This window comes from Neovison vison, chromosome 7 (genome assembly GCF_020171115.1).
Source record: "Neovison vison isolate M4711 chromosome 7, ASM_NN_V1, whole genome shotgun sequence".
NCBI classification, from domain to species: domain Eukaryota; kingdom Metazoa; phylum Chordata; class Mammalia; order Carnivora; family Mustelidae; genus Neogale; species Neogale vison.
The window spans coordinates 179,171,036-179,194,019 of NC_058097.1; the positions used below are offsets into that span (position 1 = coordinate 179,171,036).

At 52.9% G+C, this 22,984-nt stretch overlaps 1 protein-coding gene across 3 annotated transcripts in view; it reads right to left on the bottom strand.

Annotated features, from left to right (window-relative positions):
* Nucleotides 1-22,984, bottom strand: part of ABTB2 (ankyrin repeat and BTB domain containing 2) — a 170,987-nt gene that overhangs the window by 31,060 nt on the left and 116,943 nt on the right. For all 3 annotated transcript variants that reach the window (XM_044259055.1, XM_044259057.1, XM_044259056.1), the window contains exons 2-3: nt 13,574-13,720; nt 7,226-7,439 (exon numbers count right to left, since the gene is read on the bottom strand). In XM_044259055.1, the coding sequence (XP_044114990.1) occupies nt 7,226-7,439; nt 13,574-13,720 (361 nt within the window). The remainder of the gene's footprint in view (nt 1-7,225; nt 7,440-13,573; nt 13,721-22,984) is intronic.

The window sequence follows — 22,984 nt, forward strand, 5'->3', positions numbered from 1 at the left end:
GGCATGGCAGGCTGTAAACAAGCCCCTTCAGAGGTTACTGGAGGCTCCAGTCTTGGGGACGTGGGGAAACAAGTACTAATTCACCCAATCACTCTCCTGATTTCTTGGACTTCCACTTCGGGTAAGCAGATGGGAATTTAATGCACAGAAAGGGGGAGAGGAAAAGAGAGAAAAGAGCTTGATGTTGCAAATCTTCTTGAAATGGTATTTAAGGGAACCCTAAGTCAGTAGCATCAAGCCCCCACTGCCATCATCTCTATTATTTGATAAGAAAACACTTTCGCAAGCTGAGCAAAAGATTAACGAGCCTGCTTCTTCACACTGAGCGCACAGCCTATCCGTGGTGCTTCCTATTTATGTAAAGTGCTCGGCAGAGGGGAGACGTCCCCCCTTCTGCATCTGGAATGGAACAAAGAGGCGCCTCTCCTCGCTTTATACCTCTCCTGTACTGGCAGTATTCCCCCAGGACTTGGGGGGTGCCCCTCGGAGGCAGAATCCGGAAGCAAAGGGGCTCTACTTTACACAGGGGTAAACTGAGGCTCAGACAGGAAGCTGGACTCTCTCAGATCCCAGAGCCAGAGGGGCAGCGGGGCAGGAACTGGACTTGACCCTCAGACGCCTCTGAGGATGTGCCTCTCCCCGGGAGAGCTGCTCCAGCCCCCCCTTGATGGACTTGCCTAGATCCGCCGTCACTGAGAACTTAAGAAAGCAAACACCAAATTCTCTCTACCGAATTCTTGTGATTTTAAAACATAGATCCAGCTGTGTCATGAAATGCACACTTTGAAACAACAAAGTCCTTCTGTGACTTTTGTTGCCCCTTGTCCCTTGGCCTGTCCCCATCTTCCTACAGCTGTCCTTGGACACCCAGTTAAAATCCTGGGCTGTTCTGCACTCCCTGACCCTGCCAGGCTCCTTGAAGTCCCCCTGAATATGCAGTGAGGATGATAGAGGCTTCCGTGGGCCAGGAGCGGCTCTAAGTGCTCTCGGTATATTAACTCGAAGCCTGCGATAACCCTGTTGAGAAGAGACCATGGCACAGAAGCTAAGTGACATGCCCGAGGCCCCCCCATTCATCAGCGGCAGAGCTGGGTCCGAACCCAGGCAGGCCACACAGCCTGAGGGCCGTCCTACATGGGGTCGGGCAGCGGGCTGCCTCTTCCACTGTCTGCTGGGCTTTGCTCATTCTTTGTCTCCTGCCCTGTGCCAGCCTCCCGCGTGACGCTGGAGACTCGGTCACGGAAGGCACCCTTCCGGATTCTCTCATATCCCTTCCCTGCTGGTGGACAGAAGTACCGGGAGAACCGTGGGTTAATAAGCAAAGCACCAGACGGTGTCTGCCACTTCGTGTGCGCTCTCTGAATGCTGGCTCTCGGCTCTGGGCAGCGTTTGCGAGGAGTCCTGTCACTAGTGGCATTAGTAGCAGGAGTAGTTCGGTTAGTAATACCAGTACTAGCAATAGCAGTAATGTATTAGTAGTATGACTAACAGAGACCACTTGAGAACCGCATTTTAAGAAATGCCATTCGAGGTCAATGAAGACAGCTGACTCTGGGTGTCAAACACGTGTCTTCTCAACACGTTTCTGACTGTTACAATAATGAGGAAGGCGACAGCTGCCATTTAATACATATTTTTTTTTAATATGTATTTTTAATGAGCCAGCCACTAAGCTTAGTGTTTCACCGAATTATCTTGTTTACTGCTCGTGGCCATCGTACCTTTGCCATTTCCCCAGCGAGGAAACCGAGGCCCAGAACGATAAGCTGGCCGGCTGTACTGCTGGAAGGCAGCAGAGAGAACACCTCCCAGGGGACCCAAGAGGCTCCTGGAATCTATCTCCTCTTGGGTGGGGTCTGAAACCCCAGGGGTGGACTTTTAAGGGACTAAAGGCACCTGTGGTGGGTGGTGCCTTGGCTGGCTCCATCACTTCCAAATTCTGCGCACATATTTGCTGGAAACTTCCTTGACTAGCTTGACACATGGAACGGAGCAGCCAAGAGCTGGGCCAGACACATGCCATCTTCCACCAGGATCCTACCGGAACGAGGGTTTCGTCCTTGAAGCAGACCCTAGAGCCTCAGTAGACCTAGCATTCTGGGATCTGTGTCCTCAGATGACTATCAAACCAGCACTTTGGGGCCCCTGGTCCTGTCTTGGGGGGCAGAACCACATACCAGACTGCTTCAGGCCGGGGCGTTGGCGTACATCTTGGTAGGAAGGCCACTCTTCCTAGCATCAAGGCAAGCAGAGTCGGCAGGGCTGCCTGGTGCCTTCTGCTCTCCTCTCTCTCAGAGGGGTCCAGGTGCTGAGTGCGGAAGGCTGGGTTGAGGGCAAAGAAGAACCAGCCAATCCCAGGAAGCCCCATGCCAGAAGACAGGGACCACACTCTCCCCTGCCTTGCAGTCTCCGCATGCTGCACCCCCTGCCCAGTACAAGTGATCACGTTAATGATCATAGTAGCTCCTATCCAGCATTTACTTTGTTCCAGGTACTGTTCTAGAATGTTAGGAATATGAACTCATTTAGACCTTGCACCTTACAAGGGGCTGTGAGGACTGCGTGTTGGTGGTCTGCAGAACCGAGCTTTGGAGGAACCTGCCCACAAGGGCTCTACAGTCACTAAGCGGGAAGTCTGATCAGAAAGGCACGTGTTTGAAGAGCAGGGCCCTCCTCAGACAGGGCTCTGGCAGGCTGGACCTCATGACACCAGATACTTCAGGCTCGGTCTCCCATCAGACTCTGGCTCGGCTCCCATGTTCCTCCTGGCTAAGCATCCTGGGCAGTGGCAGCGCCCAAGCCTTCGGAGTGTGCTTCCCTCCACCAAGGGGTGCCAGGCAGGGCCGGGGAGAGGGAAGAGGCCACGCTCCAGCAAACACGCCGGTCCATGGACAAGGGGCCTGCTGTTGTTCCTAGATTCCCAGCGAGTCCTCAAAGGCCTCCCTGCTGCTGCCGCCATCAGATCACATACACCGGGGAATGCCACCTGCTGAGACTGGGCCCTCCAGCACCCGAGGTTTTGAAGCAGACAATTGGTTTACCTTCCGTGTATCTCAGCCCCCTCTGCCCCTCAAACTATCTGTCTCCTTTCTAGCAACCTGCTGGCGAGCTGGCAGACCTCCTGCCACTCCTGTATGTCCGTGCCACCTTCCTGCCTGCTTCCCCGACGCCTCGTCCCCACGAGGATGATGGCCAAGGAGGCATCTCCACCCGGGACGCTCTTGCAGCGAGCTCGTCCGTCTGCCTCCAGGCACGACTAGCAAGGACCGCACTTAGCCAGATGGCTGTCCATTCTCCTCCAGACCTCGGGGGAAGGAGGCTCCCCCATCTCCATGGGCAACCCTGGATCTCTGACAGCAAGTTCTTTCACTTCTCAAGTGTGGGCTCAGGCGATGACATGCCCTGCAGGGCGGCAGCTGTGACCGCTCCTGTGTGTGAGACCCTGCCTTGTGTCTTGCTGGCGCCGTGAGGCAGAGCTGCTAGCAGGAGAGGGGCCCTGGAAGGGTGCGGGGAGTCCCCGCAAGGGTGCGGTGAGTCCCTGCCTGTGAGGCTCTGCTGGGTGGCAAGGGATAGGTGCTGGGAACAGACAGGCAGGTAGGGGCCCAGGATGGCCTCGGGAGACCCACTCAGGTGTCTTGAGAGTTTGAGGACCAGGGTTAAGCATCTGCGCACGGCAGAGGGCGAGGGCTGTGAGGTTGGAGAGACCTGGTTCAAATCCCTGCCCGGCCACTTAGCAGCTGGGTGCCCCCTCCAGCCTCGAGCCCTCGTTGGTAAAACGGAGGTCATTCCAGAACCTACCCTGCTGATTCGTGGGGCACAAAAGAAACACAAGTAGGCGGAAAGGCCTTTTTGAAGGCAGAGCTGGCTACCTTCTGTGTGTTATCTCACCTCATCCTCCCCACTTTCCAGGTGAGGCGTTTGGAACGTGGAAGGGCCTGTGTGGGAGGGTGGACCAGAGTCAAGGCCTCACCCCAAAGCCTGGGCTCCAGTGCCTAACTGTCCCTCGCAAAGCCGCCCCCCTACCCACCGCGGCTCCTCCTGTTTCTGCCGCTCCCTCCTCCCAGCACCTCCCCTCCGGCACCCCGAGCAGGAGGCTCCGGGGAGACGGCCCCTCCCGGGAGATACTAAAGCCCGACTGAGCGGGGCCAAGGCAGCACGTGACTTAGCAGGGAGGCCATGAGGAGCTTCACACAGAGGGAGGAACGCCTGTCCCACCCTTTAGCAGCAGGAATGGGGTCACAGAGGGCCCCGTGGGAAGGAGGAAGGGCCATTTCCTCCAAGCAGAAATCTCTGAGCAGAGACGTGAATGGCACCATCAATGTTACCGTGTGGCCAAACCCAAGCCACCACACTGGGCTCCTCAGTCCCTGTGAACAAGGCAGTGCAAGACCCCTATATCCTCGCAGACCTTGAAGACCACAGGCCCCGAGCCACCCAGTCCCTGAACCAGAGGCCTCTGGGACCCCGTTCGGCCATCATACCAGAAATCAGAGGCTCTGGATTCTGGCTGGGTGGACTTGGCCCCTCACTCCTCATGTGGGACAGAGGCAGGAACTTCGAGAGTCAATAAAGTGGGGGTACAGGGGACGGAAAGAGACAGACAGCCCTCCCCAGACTCACAAAAGCAAAGCCCTGTCGCCCTAGAGCCAATTCTGACCATTAGTGTGCATGGAGAGGAGGTTTCCCCAGAGCTCTGGGAGGATGCCAGCATGGCGGTGCCATGAGGAGATGTGTGGCATCGCCTGCCATGGAATGAGAGCTTGGTGGCCCCCCGGAAGGGGCAGCCAGGCTCGCTGGGGCCTGCCCCATCCAACGGAGTCCAAGCATGGCAGGATCCAAGCAGCCAGGAGCCGGGCCACCACACAGCTGTGAGGCTGTCTGCCAGCCTGGGTATTTTTAGGGTGTCCTCCTTTTCGTGCCCAAATCTGAAATGTCTGGATACTTTTTTCCTAATGGTGGTTCCAATTCCCCATGTATCTAATACTCATTTGAATGATTCATGGAAAAATGCCTTAGCTACCAATTCTTTTGTGCCACAGACAGTGTGGATTTTAAATAATGAGATATCTGCGCGCGCGCACACACACACACACACACACACACGTATAGTAGCTGAGCTACTACAATTGCGTCCAGACAACAACCCAAGTCATGCAGAAACTCTGCGGCTGTACGTTAGAGCACTGGGGGTGGGGAGTTCTCCCAGGAGGAAAGCCAGAGGGCAGCCACAGAGACAGCCAAGGGGTTCTGGGCGCCACGGCTGCAGAGGAGCCCCTCCCTGGCCTGCCCCATGGCCCCATGGCCAATGGCCATGGTCACCACCAGAGGGCCAAGAGGCCTAGGCCACAGCAGTGGACCCAAAGAAGGTTTCTCATCTTCTCCCAGCCACCAGTGCTTGGGTAACAGGGTGTTGTCTAGCCCCCTGGGGACCTCACCAAACAACCAGCGAGTCCTCCCCACCCCTCACATGTTTTCCTTGCCCTTTCTCCTTCCCAGCCCACTCTGGAAACCACAACGATTTCTGCACAAAGCAGAAACAGCTGCGACTTAGGGCCTCTGCTCCGGTTCCCCCTTCCGGCCGGGTGCTTCCTTTAGGAAGCCTCCACCTGCTGCCTTCTTGCTCGGGGTCAGGCCCGGAGTGACTTACCTGGGCCCTGCATTCACTCTCCATCCCCAAGACAGTGACGATCTAATAATGACACTGGTCATAATCACAGCAGCTTAGCCTTTACTGGGAGCCTACTATGTGTGTGTCCCTTGGCCACCGCTGCTTCATGCCTCTTGTCACACACACAGTCGTTTGTGTATAGTGGTTGTGAGCAGAGTCTCTGTGGCCTTGGCAAGTCACCAAACCTCTCTGTGCCTCCACTTCCTCATCTGTCTACTGGGGCTGTGAAGCCCATGCATTTCCTGCGGGCATACTCAAGAGCACACAGCTGGCAAGCACTCAGCACGGTGCCCAGCACCTCCTAAGTGCTCGGGAAGTGTTGATTGTCACGATTCAACCCTTACAATGGCTTCACTGCCACTGCTTACAGCAGAGGAGGCTGAAGCTCAGGGAGGCCTGAAACCTTGCACAAAGTTCTCAGGGTCCATGAGCGCTGTTCGTGCCCAGCCTGGGCCACTGCATTCTCAACCTGCAGTGTTGGCCATGGGTCCACAGGATGTCCCCTATTTCCATGATGGCTATTTTGAACGAGCTGGGATGCATCACACCTTTGTTTTCTGTGACTGTGGGGGCACCAGAGAAGTGGGCCTGGCTGCGGAGCAGGCGTGAGGACCACAAAGTTGATGAGATCCGAGGCCTCTCCAAGGCAGCAGCCTGATGGGGTGGGGCTCCTTCCTCCTCCATGTGGCACAGAGCGCCCCCCTGCCTGGGCAGTCTCCCTCTCTAGGGACTGCTGAGCGGGGGAATGTGTGCCGACCGTGCTTTCTCGGTCAAGGGCAAGTCTTTCCCGGGACCTTTACGCACCCAACCCTTGAGCCCCTGGACAGACCCTGCCAGGTAGCCATCTGGCCCCCCAGGTGAGGATTATGCCAGCACATATGATGTTCTGGGTGAATCAGAAAAAAGCATCCTCTCCAGGAAGACAAATTTTACAAGCCAGCCCTGTGAGTGAGACTAGACAAGGCAACGAGACAAGGCAACCTGGTCTTCAGGCTGACATGACTCCGTGTTTGTCTCCCACTCGTGCCCCTCACTGGGTACCCTTGTGCAGTGTAAAACCTTTACATCTGTGCTTCGCAGCCCTGTTGCCAGCCGGGAAGAGAGAGCAGCAGGCCTGGGTCCTGCGGCTCTTCAACCACAAACCTGCCAGAGGCACGATGCTCTCATCTGTGACTTGAATGGCTGGGGCAGGGCAAGCCGTAGGTCCCTACCAACAGTGGGAACGTTGGCCTCACCCTGATCACAGGGCTGCCATTGATGGGGGGCCTGTTCCCAGCCAGACACCGTCCTTAGTGCTTCTCCTCAAAGCCCTTACTCACCCACTAGCACCTTTGCAGGCAGCTGTGAATACCTGTGTTTATAAAGGGGCGCCTGAATGCCAGCGAGTCCAGGAAGTGAGTGTTAGAGCAGGAACACCCAAGACACAAGCCACAATCCATCCTGAGCCTCGACGACCCCAGGCCGCCCCCACCTGGGGGGAAGGGCATGACTGCAGGCCAGGGCCGGGCCCGTGTGGGCCACAGTCCACCCGCGGAGCAGCCCCCGCGGGACCCTTACCGTTCGTTGTTCAGGGCCATCCTCGGGGGGTCCAGGTTGGGGTTCTCCATGGACTCCATCTGTGGACAGCGCAGGAAGTAGTAGAGCGTGTGGAGGGCGTCTGGGGACCAGGTGATGGGCTGGGGCGGCTGGCGGGCCTGGCGGGCGGGGCTGGAGCCCGGGCAGAGCGGCCGGCGGCCCTGCATGTGGTGCATGGCGCGGGATACCAGGTCACCTGCGGGGAGGGTGGCGGGGGTTGGGGGGAGAAAAGAAGTCTGAGGTCACCACCCCCATACTTCCAAGGCTCCTCATGGCTGCAGAGAAGCGGCTCCCCTGCAGTGGTGCCTAATTACTGTTTACCCCAGAGCCGGCAGGCGGAGGTGGGAACCGTCACCTAGATACGCAACAGCCATTTCGGTTTCCTTTCCCTGCCAGTCTCGCCCGAACTGCCGAGCCCCAGACTTGGCAGGGCCGGTCTGCTTCAGAACTTATGCTAATGTGGTTTCTCTTTCGACATCCTCCTCTCTCCACCACCCAGTGGGCCTTTCCCCAGCTCTTTGACGGAGGGAGTCCTGGCCTCGGACCCGCAGCGCCCCGGGGTGCGGTGGCCCTTCCTCGTGCCATCCTGCACCAAGGCCAGGTGCTTCTGCGGGACAGGGCCCTCCATCTCCATCTCCAATACATCGGGTTAGGTGACAGCGGCCACTGGCCCCGAGGGCTCACTGTGTGCCGAGTGTGCGGTTTCCCAGAAACGGGCTTCCATTCGATCCTTTTATAATAGTAACACTGAGGCCCAGTATTATCCCCATTTTACAGGTGAAGAAATGGAGGCTTATCTGGAAAACAAATCCTTAACTGACTCCCTACATTTCCCCAGTCACAGGGAGGCCACGGTGCAAAGAGCTTAACCAGCCAAAGTCCTGTGCCTAGTAAATGGTAGTGTCTAGATTTGTAGCAGGCCTCTTTGACTCCAAAGTCCATGAACTGAACTGTGTGACCCAGGCCTGACCCACTAACGTCTGTGGGGTCCTCGGGTCCCCATATCCTGCACGGGGTTAGTGCCCAAGTCAAGTCTTTTGAATATCCTAGTGGCCTGGGACAGGAAACGTCCCGTCATTGTGTGAGGCCACAATGCTGAGACAGGATGGGCCGCACAGCCCCCTGCACCTGCGGGCCCCTGCCCCCTTCCATTCTCCTTGGGCCTGAGAACTGACGGGGGCCTTGACCGGGGACCAGCTCCCCCCCAACCTGTGGCAGTTCCTTAGAGATGGCCCCTTCCAGAGAAAGCTTCTGGACAAGGTTGGCCCTAAGTCGAGAAAAACAGGTAGGTTTTCCTCTGGTGAAGGTCATTCGGGGAATGGCAGAACCAGCTCATTTATTCAATTAACCTCTGTGATTCGGCCTCTGTGAGTCTGGTTCTCTGCTCCACAGTGTCCCCAGCACCCTGCACAGGGTTTGCTGCCTGACGGGCGCCCCCCAGATGTTTACAAAATCAAGAAATCTCCTCACACAATCATTTCACTTTAAAATACAGCTTCTGGGGGCGCCTGGGTGATTCAGTGGGTTAAGCCTCTGCCTTCAGCTCAGGTCATGATCCCAGGGTTCTGGGATCGAGCCCCACATCGGGCTCTCTGCTCAGCAGAGAGCCTGCCTCCACTTCTCTCTCAGCCTGCCTCTCTGCCTACTTGTGATCTCTGTCTGTCAAATAAATAAATAAAATCTTTAAAAATAAAATAAAATAAAATACAGCTTCTGGTGGGGTTCAACTTGAGTCCATTAGTGGCCAGGTTCTCCTAGGAGAGCCTCAGCGATGGTGTCTGGCTTCCAAGCAGGGAAAATGACACCCCTGGAACTGGAGATCTCTACTGGGAAAGAGACCTCCACGCCTCCCTCCCCTTCCTCTCTCCACACCTGACTCTGCTCGTCCCTGCGATTGTATCCCAGCTGGGGGGTACCTCGTGACTTACAGACACCTGGCTCCCATCCCCAAGACTGATTTAATTGGTCTGGGCAGGACCCGGGCATCCTCTTTTGTAGATGTTCCTGCGGTGAATCTCGTGTCCAGTGAGGTTACGGACTCGCCAGGTTAACGATCGAGAGCCCAGATTCCAGAGTCAGACACACCTGGCTTCCCAGTCAGGGCTCTGCTATTTCCAGTGAGGGGCCCTACAGAAGTTTCTCATCAGTGCCTCCCTTTCCTCATCTGTACAATGAGATCTACCTATCTAACCTTAGAATTGTGAGGATTCAAATAAATAATAAGTGTGAGGCACTTAACATCATGCTTGGCACAGAGTACTTGGTACAGATGAATTACACCATTATCATTGCTGTCCTGGGACTATTACTCCTCTATCCTCCAGGCCGCCTGCCGCAGGGCTCTCCCTTCCAGGGTTCTTTTCCACGCAGTCAAGCCTTACCCCACATTTCCCACCACAGGCAGGACGGGAGGAGTCTGAGCCCAGAGTCTGAGCCCAGAGATGCCAGGTCCCACCCTGCCCTCGGGCTCCCGGGTGGCAGAAACTGCCGTTGACAATCGCCAGGCCGACCCGCCCCCTACCAGCTAGTTGTGTGGCTAAGTTGGCTGCTACCAGCTGAAACCTGGCTTCCATTTCTCCAGGTCAAAATGGCACAACTTTTGGCAGCATAGCAGGACCACAAGGAGGAGAAGTGAGAGAGTCCCCGATAGCATCATCAAAGAGAGACCTTGTGGCAACACTTCAAAGGCTTGACAAGGTAGAAGCCATTATCGTTAATTATGTTTATGATCGTTTTATTGTTCTTGGTGTAGAACCCTTTTGGCAGCACATTTCCAGCCAGAATCAAGGAATAAATGGAAGGGACCCTGAAGCATTCCCTGAAAGGAAGCCGGGTACAGAGAGAGGCCTTCCAAAGATTTGGGCCAGGGAAGGGGGGATGGTGGGGGGTGGGGACCACAAAGGAGGCAGAACGGCCGCTGGAGAGGCAAGTCCCCAGCTCTCCGCTCTGGGCTCTGGGCCCAGCTGCGGGCCGTTTGTCTCTCAGACCAAGAAGCAGATGCCCACAGACAGCTATGAGGAGTCGCTGAAAACTCACACAGCTCGGCAGCCCCCCTTACGGCCAAAGCCAACCCCTTGCCCTAGGTGTTCTCCCCAGGGGAGACCTTCCTCCCTGCCACCTCATATCTTCTAGGCTCGAGAGACGGGAAAAATAGACTAGATCTCATCTAATCTCCACAGCCTCCCCGTGGGGGAGATATTTCCATTTTACAAACAAGGAAACAGGCTCAGAGAAGTGAAAGGACTTGTCCCGGCTGTACTAGTAAGTGAACCAGTCAGGACTCAGCCCGGGGACCCTGAATCCCAAACGTACGCTCTGGGTCATGGCTCCGTGAGGGTGCGGTCTGGGCCCTGGGACAGGGCTGCAAACTGTTTGTTACTGTTTGTCGCGGGGTCACAGCAAGCTAATTTTAGAAACTGAGGGCGACCTTTAGAAGAGTCTCATGGCGATTGGACCGAGTGATCTTTTGTCTCATCATTTTTAAAAAACTGGCTTGTGTGTTATGTCTTTGGTTTCATGTTTCCTGACATATGTTTTCTGTTCTATTTTTACAAAGGTTTCAGTCCGCAACAGGGTCACAGCACAGAATCCGGGCCCGTCACCCCAGCTGCCTGGAGATGCCGTGGCCCGGACTGGCCTGCTCTCTTGCTTTCGTGCACGTGGGCGCCCAGAGCCGCTCCAGAAATGTCCTCGTACTTGAGAATCCGCTGATCTTAAGCGGGATGAAACCTAAGCCTGAAGCCCAGAAACGCCCACAAGGGACGGGAAAGTAAGCTGCTGCTGCTGGCTGATCAGGAGAGCCTCCGGGAGAGGCACCGTGGGCTTCTCATCTGTCCAACCCTCATTATGAGCCATCAAATAAAAACAGCAGGCAAGAGTCTGCAAGGTGACTCTGCCTTGAAGATGAGGCCTATGCCGTCTGGCTCCCTTTACAAAGAAATGCTTAGTCTTGTTTATCTCGTATTCCCTCCCGTTTACCTTTTCACGGGGAGAAAGGGACAGGGAAAAATACAAGTGCCTACATTCTCTGTGCAGTTGGGCCCGAGACAAGAGAGAAACTTCCAGGCAGGCCGGTCCTGGCCACGGGTGCAGGGAGTTAATGCATGTTAAACCCACGGTAAACTTTTCGGTACGAGGAGCTCAGTGCCAAGTATCAGTGGCCTCATTAAGGTCTTTAGTCTCAGAGAGAAAATCTCCACTACCAGCCTCCACCTCTGTCTCCTCCCTCTCTCACTGTGGGTTAGCAAAAACCCTGGTTTCAGGGTGGGGAGGTGGGGCAACATGGCTTGTGACCAGCCTCTTTGGTTGCCTGTGAAAAGATGCGAGAGAGGAATGCTTTTTCCCTTTGCCCCAAGGATCCACTGGGCCAGGATGTGGACTCACCCTAGGTGGGTTTTAGGAGGCAAACACTGGACAATACAGAACTCATTCCTTTACACACACACACACACACACACATACACACGGCATCAGGTACATTCTAATCATGGGAATACAATACAGCAGGAATAAAACAGAGAAAGTCTAGTCTCATGAAGCTGACATTCTAGTCAAGGGAGAGAGATGAAAGACCATTTACAAGTGAATCCGTGATACATTTTAAATGGTGACTGTCCTTTGAATGAACTAAAGTTGTAAGGAGGGAGACCGAGGAATGAGAATGGGGGACTCATCTACACAGGGGATGCTCAGGGAAGGCCTAATAAGGTATCATTTGGGCAGAGGCTTGAAGAACATGAGATGAAGGACCAACACAGTTGGGTATGTGGAGGAAATGGTCACAGGCAGAGGGGAAAGCCAGTGCAAAGGCCCTGGGGAGGGAGGATCCTGGCCAGGACGCCAGGGTGGCAGGAGCACAGTCCATAAGAAAGGAGGAGTAGACGACTAAGCCAAATCATATACTGGATTTGGGGTGGACATGGTGAGAATTGGGGATTTCACTGAGTGAGCTGGGAAGCCATGGGAGGGTGGAGGGGACACTGAGCAGATGAGTGACTCAATGTAATTTGTGTTGACATGGCCCTAGATTGGGCTGAGTTGATAGAAGTGGAGGTGGCCAAAGGGGCAAACTAAAGCTTGGGATATTTTTTAGAAGGTAGAACCAATAGGGGTTGAACGATGACCAGGCCTTCCCTTGAGGAAAGTTTCTGAATGGCTCTCCCTTTGCCTGGTTGTGCACTATCCTAGGTACAGAGGCCACCATGGTAAAAGGCAAAGGACCAGACTCCAATCCTGATGTCAGCTATTAGAGATGCTGGTGTCTGGGCTGCTGGCCACATCTAGGAAGCCCACAGCCCTAGGCTAGTAGAAGGGTGGCCATTTGAGCCAGACATACCTAAGCCCACTTCCTACAGGGTGCCGGGGCAGCCGTGCACCAGCCCTGACTTCTGTGATGCCCCCAGGAGACCGAGCTGGAAGTCCTGCCTTCTCATCCAGCCCTAGGATGAAGCTGCTCTGAGATCTTGAACCAGGCACTTTCTTTCCTGCTCTGGGAAGGGGGAGGAATTGGGGGGGGAAGAAGGATGGAGGGAAGGTGCTGTGCCCTGAAGAAGCAAACGGGCTGCCATTCGCCATTCAGAAAGCTCCAGGACATCACAGACATACGGAAGGGCTAGAGCAGAGTGAAACTGCACCTGTTTCCATACCACGAGTTTCGACCCCTGTGTAGTGTCCCCGCCCACAACTGGCCAGTCTCACGGGGCTGCCAGGCAGAACTAAGGAGGAGGAATATGCTGTCTGATTTCTTAAACAACTGGGACAATGAGCAAGAGATCGGGAGATGCACGCAATTCCCCGCCTAGCACTTTGCTTTAAGAGAAGCAGCTGCCAAACAGGAATGACCCAGTCTGAGGGGTTTCCAGCTGTGTTCCACAGGACCCTGAGGTCCCAGGGGAGGCGCAGATGGCCCTGCCATGGCTGTGGCACCCCAGCACAACTAACGTCAGCCAGAGGAGCTCTGCTTTGATCTCTCGTTTTCTACACTGAGATTTCCAGGGGTGCTTTAAGAACAAGTAGCAGGTGTAACTGCAGAGCGCGGCGGGCCGGGTGAGGGAAATGAATGAATGACTCGAGCTGGCTATAGCATGCTGAGCTGCATGACGATGCAAGCTGCCCCTGACCGCTGCCCTGCAGGAAGGGGGCGCAGATGCACTGGGGTGTCTGAGGGCCAGGCTTATGTCCATGCTTATGGGCCACCCATTTGCAACCTCTGGCCTAGAAGGACCTGGCTTTCAGAGGCAGCATGAAGGAGGAGGAGGCCGGAATCCAGAAGGGGAGCTCTTCCCTGACTTCTCCCTTAGAGCCAGCTAGACCAGGATGCACCGCACTTACTCAGCTCTGAGATGCTCCCCACGCAGGTGGCCAGGAGGGACTGCTCCAGCGTCCGGAGCTCCAGCTGCGCGTAGGCATCGGCTCGCTCGTCGTGGCCCAGGGACCCACCGTTGTAAGGACTGAAGTACGCGGGGAGGGAGAGGACACCTGTGTGGAAATGGGTAGACAGGTAAGTTCAGGAGGGAAGCAAGGGTCCACAGGCCCAGCCCTGCAGCTTCTGGTAGAGCGGGGGTGGGTGGGGGAAGGGGGGTGGTCAGGCAAATGTCAAAGCTGCACTTGAGGACATCTGAGTCCTACAGAAGCCAGAAGGAGGAGCAGCCCCTTTGGAGAGGTGGTTTCTGGGAGCTGCATGAGGAACTGGGCTGCCCGAGCTCCTGGGCCATAAAAGAATGCATTCACTCATTCACTTCCTCATTCACTGAATACTGAGTGTCTCCCTCAGCCCAGGCCTTGCGCGACATTCAGGACACTAGGACAAAGAGACCTGGCTTTGCCTTCATGGACCTCAGGAGCTGTGAATGTCCACCGTGCCCATCCAAAGGGTGGGACCCCCCTACACCCCGAGTCCTCTCACTGCCTCATGCTGCTTCCGTTCCCACTTCTGCCAAGCAAGGGATGAGGACAAACCACAGAGAAAGGGACACGGTCTTCTCTGCTCCAAGAAGGGGATGCGTCCCAGGCACTGGCCAAGTCCAATTAATGTTTTTCATTAGCACTTCAGTGCTAGAGGGACAGAGCTGTCAGAATCAATCCCAGAGGGTGACAGCCTGTAAATTTCTCCAGCTCAATGTGTGGCTTCTTAGAAAGCACCAGAAAAGCAAAATCAGACCGGCTTAAAATTACATGTTGGTTCTTAAGAGCCCGTGGCCACAGAGATTCCCAGCCTTCGGCAACTGCTGTTTCTTCAGTCAATGCGTCTTTGTCTGACACCCCCATGAACTTATTATTATTATTATTATTATTATTTTTTTTTTTAAAGAAAAACACCCACAGGAATTTAATCGGTCACTTTTGGGAAGACCTCTTAAAATTCCTTGAGATAGCTGGAGAGCCCCTGGGATGTGGCCAGATGCAGGGTAGAATCGCCTAACCTGCACACAGAACTGTAATGAGGAAGGCAACCGCCAGGGACAGAGAATGGTCAAGACAGAGCCTTGGAGGTGGGACGTTCGGGTTCCTGATCCTGGCTCTGTCACTTAACCAGCCGTGCGATCTTGGGCCAGTGACTTCCCTTCTCTGTGCCTTGGGTTCCTTGTGCACTAGCTAAGGAGAAAGCAAGCACCTGGTTCATGGTGTAGCTGTGAGGACTAACTGGGCTGTGGGCGTCTGTGTCTGCATCAGCCGCGTTAACAAGGAAGGGCTCTGTCAGGAGCTGTTGCTAGCATTTCTATGTGCCAGGAACGGAGCCTTCATCTCCATCACGAGCTTACTCTTTCTACAAGGTTGGCACTGCTGTCTCCAATTTAGATACTGGGGGACTGACGTTCAGAGAGTTTGAGTCACTTGTTCAACTTAGTGACAGAGCCAGGAGCTGAATCTGGATGTGATGGGCTCGCAAACGGGTACACGTCTTCCCCCACTTGCAAGCACACATCCGAGGAGCACCCCACTAAGGCCGTCCCAGTGCGCAGGCTGATACTGCGCATTACCGCTGCGCAGTTCACCCAAGGAGTCCCCCACTGCATCCCACGGGGCAAACACACACAACCGTCGTCCTCTTTCCCAGACCCTGGCAGTCTTCTCTGACCGCTCTGCTGACAGTCCGCCCTGCTGTCCTTGCCTGGCCTCCCCCTGACCCCGCCTCCTCCATGCTGCCTCACTGCCCCCCTCCCACCGAATCCCATCACCCCTCTTGCATGGCGGTGGCCCCTCCTATCACATCTGGTGCTGACATAGTGAGGCAGGGCATCAAAGCACTGTTTCCAGTGGGAGAAGGAGGAAAGCATGGTGGGGATCCTCCTGCCCCCCAGCCCTGTGCCCTGAGGCAGAAACTCTCCTTGATGGCTGAGTACCCAAACACATTAGGAAGAGCTGACTCTGAGCATCAAAACAAGTAAAACAAAAGTGAATTCGGTCCCCCTAACACACACACACACACACACACACACACACGCACGCACGCACACACGTTCCAACCCATAACACGAACATTTGGGAGAGTTTCCACACATCCATGGGTCCTGTGAAGGCTCTGCTCCCCCTCCCTTCTTCATTATTAATCTGCAGAAACAACACTGGGGACATGTGGATCAAATTTACAGTGCTTAGGGCAAGGGAATAGGAAATTCAGCTGATTTGTCAAAGGATTCCCAGAGAGAAATATTATGTCAATGGATCCAGTAACAGGAGCCGGCAGGTCCATTAATAATAGTTCCCATTTTCCTAGTCATCGCCCACCATAGGGGCTTTCACTTAATATTGTGGCAAAAGTAATTATGAACCTATTATTAATAATAATAATGGATGGCATCATAGCTTTTGCATAGTGCCTCTTGTTTTTAAGAGACATTCAGCATTGAGCAACGTGTTCTCCCAGCGCGAGAGGCAGGGCACTCACTGTCAGTAACGGTCACGGCTGGCTATCACTGAGGGCTTCTCGTGTGCTGGCCTCTGTAATAATCCCCCAAACTGCAAGATGCACTCTGTGCCCATCTCACAGATGGGGAAACCAAGGCTGCCAGAAGACTCGTCCAAGGTTACTGATGGGCAGACACTACTGGGTCTAGAATTTCAATCTCTTGGCTCCCAAAATGCTGAAAGGAAATGATACCCTGACTGCGGCCACCTCATCCTTTAAATGGCCCCAGAAGATTTGCAAGAAGAGGGGTTCTGTTCTGTGTGAGCCTGGGGTTTGACAGGAGGAAAGAGAAACTACGACATAGAAATGGGACTTTCCTTTTAATGGGTCCCCAGGCACTTCTTGCCAAGGATCCCTGGAGGCCTCCCGTGGACGTCTGCAGACAGAGGCTGTCCCCTTATTCCCTTGATCTTTCCAGAATGTAGCTCTACAACTTGGGTTCCACATTTGCCCCTACGAAAGCCTTTTCTTATGTCAATCTGAAATTCACAGAAGCTGTTCCTCAGCAGCTCTCACTGGAGATGGAAAATCTTTACGTCCTCTCAACACTTCCTTCTTTGTCCCACACACACTCCCAGCCTTATGACAAGGCCTGTCCAGCACAAGGCCATTCTGGAAAAAGAGATGTCACCCCCCACCCCCCCCACATGTACGCACACATACACCCCAAAAGAAAAGAAAGAGTGTCTCTCTCCTTTTTTTCCATTTTTGTAAAATCCTTGGGAAAAATTGTTTGTTTCCATCCAGATCAAAAAGCAAGCAAGTTGGACTGTTTCCCTTGATGAGTTAATGAGGACATCCCTGATCATTCCCTGTTGTACTCTGTGAAAGTGATGGAGAAAACCCTCACGCATCACTCCCTCGTTCCTGCGATGGGCCCTACGGAGTCGGAAGCAGTAGGAAGCAGTCACCCTTTACCTCCCTCGCCTGTACAAGGAGCATCTCTCTTCAGACACTGTTCCCCTCGAATGTGCTCTGGCTGCATGTGAAGCTCTGCATTCCTCAATCTATACACAGAACCGTCACCTGCTCTCACTCAATTTTGCTCAGTCTGGTTGCCCAACTCCCGAATCTCCGAGCTCATTATCTCATTCCCCAAAGCCGCGGCCGCCTCCTCCCTTGTTCCCTCCTGAGCACAGTGCCACATCCGCCCAGTTGCACAAGGACAGCCCGTGAGTCATCCCTATCAAGCCTCCCTCTTCTCCTCCACCCACCTGATCCATGGATCAAGGGTAAGCCTCACTGCTTTGACCACCTGGGTGTCTCAGAACCCCACTGCTGCCAGGACCCTAGCCCAGGCCACTCCCTTCCCTCAGCAGACACTCACCTGTCTCCTTCCACCAGTCTTGTCCCATCCCTGCTGTCCCTTACTCAGCTCAGTACTCCTCCTCACTTCCACTCGGTACTCTTCAGTGACTCCCCACCACCCCCCAACAGGGGCAAATACCCTTCCACAGCTAACAATGGAGCATTTTCTTTCTCTGAAATTTAGGGACCAGCTCTGTTCCACCGGTGAATGGGGGAAATCCCCGGCACCGCCCAGGAAATCATGGGAGTCAAGAAGCCTACGCGTATCTGATCCCTGTGTCTCCAAGTGTTTTGTGAGTTTGGTCCCTTGGCTCTGCGCCAGCCCTGGGTTTGGAAAAGCAACACTTTCTACCCAAGAGATTCTCCGCCGGTGCCCAGAGAGGGCGCCACTGAGTCAGGTGGGAAAGCCACTGAGCCTAGGCTGGGAACCTGCCTCCTTGCTGGCGGTTGCCAACCAGGAATCAGCCTGGGGTTTTAGTTCCCTGGGGTGCCAGCTCCTGCAAGCACGCGGCCAGCAGGAAGCAGATGGACAGAACACGGGGCTGACAAACCAGACTTTCAGTGCTAAAGCTTTTCAGAAGCAGGGCTCAGGCCAAAGGCCAAATCCATGGGGATGTCATTCTCTTCTCTATGAAACACTGGGGTAGCGTCCGGCTTCTCGAGCCTTCTCTGGCACGGACCCTGCGCTCCGGCTGGCCTGTGTGCTCCAGCACTGATGCATAGCGCTCAAAACCTTCTCCCTGCCTCCGTTCCACTACCTAACTTGCCAAGTGTCCACAGCGGGAACAAATAGACCCTGTGATTACCACTTCCCATGGTTTGATTTCCCCCACTGCCATCCTACGCCCTCCCCAGTACACACACGCACAACTTTAAATGTAAAGAAGATGTCTTTTTTGTGAGAAAACTGGATAGATTTATGGTTCAGCTTTTCTGACCAGTCATCAAAAAACCATCAAGACTGTAATATAACCATACCCCACCCCAACTCAATAAGTGATTACCAGCCCTCTCCCCAGACTTGTAAATGGCCTTTCCAGGACACGTGACTACAGTGGGCCCAGATCCCCGGCAATGCTGCGTCTCCCACCCCTGCCCGAGACGCTCCCCACTGGATGGGACCCTCCAGCAACTGGCTCAGGGAGGCTCCTTTGTGAAGGCAGCAAAGGCCACTGCCCGTCTCCTGTTTCTTTAAAATGAAAACCGGGGATGCTGAGGATTACTCTTTTATTACCCGTGTGAGGAAACTTGGCAGGGTATATTCTGTTGGTTTTCTTAGGAGCTGGAAGCTTGGGTGGGGTTCAGTCCATAAGCTTCTGAAAATAAAAATTATATTGCCCCACTGAATGGTTTCCAAATAGCCTGTATAATCCAACACTTTTTACTTTTTAAAAAAGTGTTTCCATTCTATGATCTGGAATTTTATATAGAGCACGTTTAATGCGCAGTGTTGGATATTAGTCATACTGAAACAAAGTGCTGAAAAGTTAAAGCATGACTAGTTTTTGGAGAGACCCAAATGGAGCACAAGGACAGTCAGTTCTAGAAAAACTTCACTGAGTGGTACTTCTCCTGACATTCTGAGTCCAAGAAAAGGTTGGGGGTGGGTGTTGAGGCAGGGTTGGGGGGTGGGGAAGGTGGGAAGGAAATAGGAAGGAAAAACCTGGCAAACTGTCCATCATTCATGTAAAACTGATTCATCAAGAATAATGGAAAGCTCATTTAACTCTTGGCCAGAAGCCATCTGAAGATGTGACCATAATGCCATGGGGCTCGAGAGTTCAAGCAGGAGAAGAGGAGAGCCGGGGGAGACTGGAGTGTGGTCTGAGTTTGGGAAGCAGGTTTTAACCATGGGTTAATAATGAGTGGAGGGGTGCCTGGGTGGCTCAAGTCGGTTAAGCATCCGACTCTTGATTTCAGCTCGGGTCACGATCGTAGGCTTATGAGACTGAGCCCCATATCAGGCTCTGCGCTGGGCACGGAGACTGCTTGATTCTCTCTCCTCTGCTCCCCACTCCAAAAAATAATAATAATAATAATAATAATAATAATAATAATGAATAGAAATGGGCTACCCCAGAGTGAGTAGTACTCTAAGCCAGGAATGGGATGAACCCCAGCATCTGAACCCACACAAAGGCCCCAGCAGGGGTCTTATTACTAGTAGCAGGTAGCTAATCCTATTACCAGTACCAATGAGGGACATGGATGATTAGATGGCCGGGTCACTAGGCTAAGGTCACAAAGCTAGAAAATGGCAATAGTGGGATTCAGAGCCAGCCCGTCCGACACTGGAATCCACACGGGTCACCGCCACGCACCCCCTCCCACGTGGGGCTCTCCCCATTCAAGCCCAGGGACAGACACTTGCTTCTGTGCACACCGCTCCTGTTAGCAGTGTGCCTTCCCTTTTTCAGGGTCAGGAAATTAAAAGCCAACAGTGGTGCTCTGGTTTGCACCTGACTCTGACTAAGTTATCGGAACACCAATGGCCAAAGACGGTCATCCGGTTCGGTCAGGCCCAGGGGACTAGGAGCTCACTGTGGAACAGTGAAACAATAATGCACATTTATGACTGCCCAGGAGGCAGGGGCCAGAGAAGCCAGGGCAAGATCAAAGGCGGCTCAAGTACAACGTGTTCATTGCCAGCATCCCCAATTCTCTTTAAAAAGATGATTAAAAAGAAAATGAGTAAAGGCAAAGCTCACCATGAATTCTGGGCTGAAATTCAGCTCCCTCTGGAACCCGTGACCGTTGTGGGTCTGCTGGCAGAGGACCTGCTTGGGGCGCTGGCCTCGGGACTGCCTCCTTCCCCTCCAGCTGGCAGCAGCACCTCTGACCTCAGGGCTGACTCACCCAATTCTCAGGGGACTCCAAAGGGGGCCACCATAAAACAATGACAGCACGACAAAGTAAGGTGGGGGGTAACCCCGGAATCTCCCTAAGGAATGCTGGCTCCCTGGAATCCTGGCTGCTTAAACCATTAAGTTACCGATCAGTTCTGTCCTAGACCTGGAGGATGAGTGCTGGGAGCCTCGTAAAAGAACAGACTAGTAGAGATCACAGATTGCTGCTTAATTTGGGGGAGTAAAAAACCTCATAAAATACAGTCTTTTCATTGCCATTTCTCCTCTTTGCAAGAGAGTGAAATTAAAGCCAGAGTAACCAAGCAGATCAATTTCAGGAAATTAAACCTAAAGGTGAACTCTGGAAAAACCAGCAATAGTCACAACATCAGGCAGTACGGGGCAGAAAACTCACAGTGACCTACTGAGCTTTTTCCCCTGGAAAAACATCTCCATGGTGTTTAGAGTACTTTTAAAGAGATTCTGGGTGGCCTCTCTGCAAAGCATTGATGTAACACATCAAGAACTTGAGTGACCAGGAAGCATGAATCTTGGAACTGCTGCTTCTTAAAAAAAGAAGCCGTCACATGATCGTGGTCCTTTGTCAAATGCTGTCCTTGACCCACACTGGGTGAGCACATGAATTCCTATGAGCCAAGGCCAACAGAGAGCTACTTTTATATAAAGGCAACACATTCAGTATGTCTGTGGGTACACACAGTCATCACCCGAAAATATCAGCGTTTCCCCCCCCATCAGAGCACATGTTCACCCAGGTAAGAGTGGTTCTCTCTATAGTCTCTTTAAAAATGTTTGAATCACCATGATTTCTAATTTTTTTTTTTTACAATGTATAAGATCTATTAGCATAGTAAAATGTGATTATTATAAGGGAAATGGGGAGCAGGGAGAGAGAGAGAGCCTTAGAGAATGATTAAGGTGACCAGTGCTTCTTCTGAGCAAAGGAATAGCCATAACTTCAAATATGGAAGAAAATTAGTTATCAGAAATTAAATATTTTTATAAGAAAACAAGCAAACGTTAAAAAGAAAAATACTATAATCTAGTTACCTGTAAGGAGCACAGAATGGAGGTCATCAATCATAAAAGATAGTTGCTGATTTTTTTAAAGACTTTATTTATTTGAGAGAGAGAGGTTGTGCACACGAGCAGGGGTGGGGCAGAGGGAGAGGAGAGGGAGAAGCAGGCTTCCCGCTGAGCAGGAAGCCCAATGCAGGCTCGATCTGAGGATTGGACCTGAGCCGAAGGCAGACCCTTAACTGATAGAGCCACCCAGGCTTCCCTAGATAGTTATTTCTGCATGGGAGAATTTAAGATGAATTCTTTTTTCTATTAATCTTCATACTTTTTTCCTACAGATTAAATAAATAATGACCACATGTATTTTAATAATTTAATAATAAATTTTAATTTAATAAAGATAAAACCATTATTATAACCACTGTGAACTCATGGAGCTAAAAAATAAAAAGTAAATAAAAGGAAAACCTGGTTGTTTTATAGAATTATTACTACCAAAAAAAAAAAAAAAGGTAAGAAGGAAGGATATTCCTTTTGGAAGAAATCCAGGCAGAAACCGTTCTACATTGTTAATGAGGAAGTTACGATTTTGACTGCATGCCTCTTTCTAAGAATCGGCCCTCTGAGAGCCAGCGCCTTCGCCTGGCCAGGCAGTGGTGACTCTGGGTGGCTCAGGGCTGTGTCACCATCTGGACTCATGGGGCATCCTGATAACCTGTCCCAGCTGTGTACCCACGGCACCGAGCCTATGTGATCGTGACGCAGCCCTTACGGTGGCCCAGACCTCCTGCTCCACCATGACGGGTGCAGGCTGCAGTGTGCGGGTAACCAAGGACAGGGACGGCCAGGACAATCTTCACACCATGTGACCAGAATCACCAACTGAGAAAAGTAGCCTGGCGCTACCAGCATTGGTGTGGTGGGTCCCAGTGGGCAACCAGGGGTGGGAGAAGAGGCAAAACTCGGCCCAGGTCCGGTTCCTGAGCCACATCTCCTGCTAGGGAGCAGCGCTGCCAGGAGGAAAGAGAGGGGAGCAGACAGGTCTTCAAGAGTCAGCCCGGAGGGTAGGAGAGGGATAAATAAGCCAAGCACCTAAAACACACACACGAGTCACCCCTTGGGGGGGGGTTAAAAAAGAGGCAACTATCACAAGGTCCAGGGCAGATGGCCAAAGCATTTATTAACAGATCATGAGTCCATTAGTCAGAAATTTATTGCACTAGAGTTCTAACGAATATAACCTGCTTCAGTTGGCTTTGGGTCCCATTCCAAAGGCTTTTGACTGTTAGATTCTCTAGATGATTTAATAGCATGAGTCAGAGAGAAGAGGGTTTAAAATCCAGCTCTGAGTCTTATTAGCTGTGTGACCTTGGACTAGTTACTTAACATCACTGAGCCTCAATGTGCTCATCTGTGTAAAAGGCTGGATAGCTCCTAGCTCACAGGATTGAGGATTAAAAGAGGTTAAGTGAGCATTTAGCAAAATGCCCGAACATATAAGTGTGTAGTAAATTCCCGGGCCGATGGCTTTGGAATAAAACCATCAGATACCATAGTAAAGTACCACCATTAGGAGGAAGGGATGGACCTGAAGCCAATCTATCCCATTATTTTTCCAAAGACCACTGTGGTCTATGT